The following is a 5,107-nucleotide window of genomic DNA, read 5'->3' on the forward strand; positions in this document are numbered from 1 at the left end:
TTTTAATGGGGCCTGTTAGGTTGTAATAAATACAATATAAAAACAATACCATACTTTACCGATTTACGTGACTTCAACAGGCGGTAAATCACATTTAAGCACTGAACACTCCTAACAGTGCGATTTACACACTAAAGCGCCCATTTGAGGAGTAAAAACTCTTAATTCTGTTCTGTGCTTGAGAAGTTTCATCACTTATGGGATACTGAAGATTTCCGAGAACCATGTATCGGGAGCAAAATGGCCGATCACTGAGGTGAAAAACAAAGCGCAATCTTTCAGGGACTAGATCTCAGTTCAGGTCACGAGAGAATCCCTGCAAAGACAACAAAGAAGGGCGCTCACTCACGAGCGGCGCAAGGCACGCGCACGTCGAATGCCTCGGTAGCGCAGCCCAAGAGGCCCCGCGATTTGCCAGTCCCTGTCGCCCACCGCCTTCGCCGCAAGACGCGCCCAGCTGTCCGGCTCGGGCTGGGAGCGCAGGACCACTGGGCCTCGATGGAGCCGGCCGGGCACTGCAGCACTTCACCCGACTCGACCATGACCGGCGCGGCAGCCGCCGCCTCGACCACGACCGCCGGAGAACCGCAGCAGCACCGCGATACCGCAGCCACTACTGCTGACTCGACATCAGGACGCGCATCAGACGGCGCCAGGGGCCACGGAGGCCGGGAGCCACAACAGAGGCCCCAGTCATTCTCTCTGGGCGCCATCCCCACGGACCAGCTTGCTCAACATCGCGATAAGAAGAGGTCATCGGCAAGGGCCTCCCTGCCTGCTGGCTACCCGGATGCCGCTCACCGCAGCGACGAGGCCGCCTACGGGCATTCACCGCAGCCTCTTCAACAGACTCCGGACTCCCTGCCTCGACCCTACCCTCTGCAGTCCAAGAGCTTCGGGTACGCACCAAAAAACCTGGCACGTTCTATGGGCTCAACTGCGCTCCCGCGCGACGACTCCTCGGGGGGATTCGCCATGGAGTGTGCGATGGCCAAAGGAGATCCCGGGCGCGCCGTACGCATTGACCACAACAGGGCTCCCGTTCCCCACGGCATGAGTCGGAGCCTGCCGAAGCAGTCTTATTTTCCGGTTGACGAGGGTGAACGCACGTACTATCCGTCACGGAGCGCCCTGTGCCTGCATGACTTGCCCCACAAGCAACAGTACCACCACTACTACTCGCCGCAGGTGATTCGCAAGGCTGATCCTGGCGGCAGGGTCTCGAGCTCGTCGTCCTTCAAGCCCAAGCGCCACGACGATCGGCGTGAGCAGTGCTACTACGATCCCTACTCTGGGCTGATGGCTCCGCCAAACTACGGCGAAGCGGACTACCGAAAGCAATGGGCTGCGTACACGGGCGACCAGCGCTGGACCTACGACAATCGGTACCAAGGACACCACCACCAGTACGCCGTGCACATGGTGCAGGAGACTGGAAGGAACGAAGTGTTCCGCGAGGCCGGAGACAACGCAGTCATCAAGTCGTCCGGAGACTCTGGCGGGGAACTCTCCAAGTATGCTTCGCAGCAGCAGTCGGCCAATGACCCGTCCTCGATGTATGTCTACGTGCGCGATGCCCAGACAAGCACAGACACTCCAGTGCCGGTGGATGCCGACGAGTCGCCTCCGCCTTCGAAGGCTGCAGAGATGCCTTTGCTGGGCGAAGACGCCGCACGACAGAACGAAGAAGAATCTGACTCCACATCCTCCAGCGGCGAGGAGGAGGAGGATGAAGACACGGGCTCCGAGTCCTCGTCGGGTTCGGCTACGCCGGTCAACAAACCCGGAGATGCCGCTGCGGCACTGTTCCCTCCTGAAGCTGTTCAGCAGCAGATGATGGCCCAGCACATCCAGCTGCAGCACCAGCAGGCGCTGCAGATGACTCAGCAGGAATACGCAGAGTACCAGGATGTTTTGCCAAGCTACGAATACTATCAGCAAAATCAGCAACAGCTCCATCCTCTGCACCCGATGTACCAGCAGGCCATGCAGCAACAGATGATGATCCAACAGCAGCTCAAGCAACTTCAGCTGCAGCATCAGCAGCAGCTGCAGCAACAAAAGCAATATCAGCAACAGCTTCAGCAACATCAGCTCCAGAATCAACAGCAGCAGCAGCAGGAGCAAATGAATCCAGGAACCGGACAGTATGACAAGAAGAGGGCCTTCCCAGGAGGCGGAGCTGACGGCGCCGGCGAAATGGCCGTGCGCATGCCTGGCGAAGGCGCCAGCATCCGCTCGTTCCAGTCGCGCACCAGCGGAGCGGAGTCCGGGGGCGTGGAGGCAAGCGGCGAAGACAACCGCAGCCTGCTGTCGAGCAACATGGGGACGCCCCTGCTTCGGCCGCTGCTGCCCGAGCGAGCCACGCGGACGGCCTCCAAGGACAAGATGGAGCACCTTTGCCTCGCCGTCAACGTGATCCTGTTCAGCGTGCTGGCCGGAGTCGTGGCGGCCTTCATCGTGCAGCAGGTGACGCACGCCGTCTGATTGGCCAGCTGCAGCAGCAGAGCCGAATGCAGAGCAGTCTTCTCCCTGGGCTGCAGCCACCGAAGGACGCCACTTCTGAGGCCCTTCTGCGATGCTTCCAGCTACACTCCCGTGTCAGTTGGAGTTTTGAGTGTTTTTTTTTCTTCTTGATTTTTGTGTGTGCTCGTAACGCTGTAACCAGAGGTTAATAAAGTTTTCCTCTTTCCTGGTATCGAGTCATAGCTTTAGTAAACGCACTAAAGGCGTTGCAGCTCTTTCATGAACGGGCATTCTGTATTGCGGACAGTAGGCCGTCCCACGCACTTATTTTGTTAAGCATATGTGCTTAAGATACTACGCCAACACACACGGCCGACGGTTCTGTGGCGAGCATGTGGTAGAGCATCCGCCTCGCATTCGGGAGGTGCTGGGTTTGATCCTCAGTGCCGCTCAGTACCCACCGGTTTTCATCGTTACAAGATTTCCCTGGCCTGGTGCTCGGATCTTCTAGGGTGTGTTGCTTGGGGAAAGGGTCTTGACCCTGTGGCGAGCATGTGAGGTTGCGATGTCTCTCGCGCCATTGCGCATCTCTGTCGGCTGATGGTGTAAGCGACGTTACCTTCGTAGCACGCGCCTTTGTGCTCATATTTTCACGAAATTGGACGCTCTTAGTGTACCGGAGACACATACTAGCTTACCTGGCGCCTGGCCTCAGCCATGTCGCGGCGAGTGCGCACGAGGCGTCCGTTAACCGGTATACGCATCCGCTAAGACGTCATGCTAAATACTTCTGTAGACGCTAACTCTGCGGCGGCGCCGGTCCAAGAAGGATCGCGGAACCGCGACGTTTGCTGCATTGCTAGTTCTTCAATGGCACGTTTCGACGTTGTTATCGCAGTTCTCCTGTAAAACTATACTATCAGGTGCGCTGTTGCATGGGCACTTGTACGCTAACAAGGAGAACCGCTAAGTGTCATTGCGCGAGTTCTGTGGTGCGAGAAATGCAGAGAGCGTGGATACGAAGTGCCGCTTGACTTCAATACGAAGTTCTCACGCTGTAGTGGAACGCTGCGAAAAGTACGAGAGCGTAGTTCTTATCAGGCACATTTCAAACAAGGAGAGTTTTGTGCTTGACTAGGCGTTTGTGCTTGGAAGACGCGCCTCTTTATGGCATGCGTGCATGGTGATGGTCATATTAAACGCAACACTAGCGCTTAAGACGACGGCATATAAAAAGAATGAGGCAGGACGAGCGCTAAACATCAACCGAATTTTTAAAACTGATTAGGTATTACCTAATGTTTGCATAGGTTCTTGCACTGCTCCATTACTCAGTGTTATATAGGCGTGAGACGCCGATGAACGAGACGCGGCTGCGCCTGCCGAGCAACCCGCACAACAACTTCCCTTTATTCAAGGATACGCATGCTTATATACATATGGCGACACTGGTGCCCTTAGCGGGGGCGATCGACAAACCAAAACCAAATATACACCACTCAGTGACATCTTTCTGGCTCTGTATACGACAAGCCTGTAGAACCGCGCCTTACAGACGATGGTTAGTGTAGTTAAGTGTTTTAGATATGTTGACGATTTTATTATTTTTGTGGATGTCCCTAAAGAAGGTAAAAAACCTGATGTTGTTAAACAAGTTCTACAAACCTTTGCCAACTGCTCGGTAGAACTAAGGTTCACCCATGAAGTGCCGTCGAACGGATGTCTCCAGTTCCCGGAAATATGTCTGTACTTTGACAAGGGGCACATTTGTTGGATGTACCGGCCGCGAACAGAAAAAGATATTTTAGCTTTTGATTCGGCCCATTCAAAATTGATTAAACGAGGAATTGCGAAAACAAGCCTGTGCGGTGCTCTTGAAATGTGCCATCATAAAATGGCGGAAAGCACGCATCAACAAGTGATGTGATTGACCAAGGCAGGTTTCTCTCGGGAAACGGTGACTGCTGTGGCGGAGTGCCCGATAAAAAGAGATAAGGACAGCTGGGCGCTCAGTTATGAGAGCCGAAATTGGCGGCAAAAGGTTGAGGTGTATCTGACGTGCATCAGTTTTAACTAAGGCTCAACAAAGTCGGAGGGAAGTGCGGCGCGGACGTTTTGTTCACCGCCCCCGACGAGCTTGTACGCATGCGCAAAGCCGCAAACGAAGAGAAGCCAGTCTGCTGTATTGGCCCCGAATGCAAGTTTGTGGCTTGCAGAGCTAACATTATTAAGGAAGTGGTGGTCTGGGCTTGTTGGTATAGCATGCTAGGAGAGGAAATAGCACAGGGCAACGGAACAGAGACGATGAGCACACAGGACGAGCGCTGAAGGCTAAAATGCCTTTGGGTTTAATCTTAGTCCGGCCGTCTGCTTGATATTTTTCTGCTAGTGTAGTGCTATTCCTGATTTGCTTCTTGTGCTCACAACATCTCTGGTTACGTTCTTTCTCCGTATGGCTGGGCACGCGCTTTGCTCTTTTTCTTCCAGCGGTTCCTTGGAGTAAACCTTTTGTTGTCAGTGAGCGCTCGTCCTGTGCGCTCCTTTCTTTCTGTCCCGTTCAGCTCCGCTGTATGTCTCCTTCCAATGAGCTAACATTGTTCACCGCATTCCTGCGGGAAGCGCTATGTCGGGCAGTCGGGAC

At 54.6% G+C, this 5,107-nt stretch overlaps 1 protein-coding gene across 1 annotated transcript; it reads left to right on the forward strand.

Moving 5' to 3' along the window:
- Window positions 1-337: 337 nt before the first annotated feature.
- LOC144135549 (uncharacterized) lies at window positions 338-2,698 on the forward strand. Its single transcript, XM_077668190.1, has one exon. It carries the CDS (start codon window positions 499-501, stop codon window positions 2,485-2,487), a length of 1,989 nt encoding a protein of 662 aa, XP_077524316.1. The 5' UTR covers window positions 338-498; the 3' UTR covers window positions 2,488-2,698.
- The last annotated feature ends 2,409 nt before the right edge of the window (window positions 2,699-5,107 follow it).

This window comes from Amblyomma americanum, chromosome 5 (genome assembly GCF_052857255.1).
Source record: "Amblyomma americanum isolate KBUSLIRL-KWMA chromosome 5, ASM5285725v1, whole genome shotgun sequence".
NCBI classification, from domain to species: domain Eukaryota; kingdom Metazoa; phylum Arthropoda; class Arachnida; order Ixodida; family Ixodidae; genus Amblyomma; species Amblyomma americanum.

What these genes read in the sequence shown, in the direction of transcription:
- LOC144135549 (XM_077668190.1), top strand. Translation starts at nt 499, where the DNA reads ATGGAGCCGGCCGGGCACTGCAGCACTTCACCCGACTCGACCATGACC.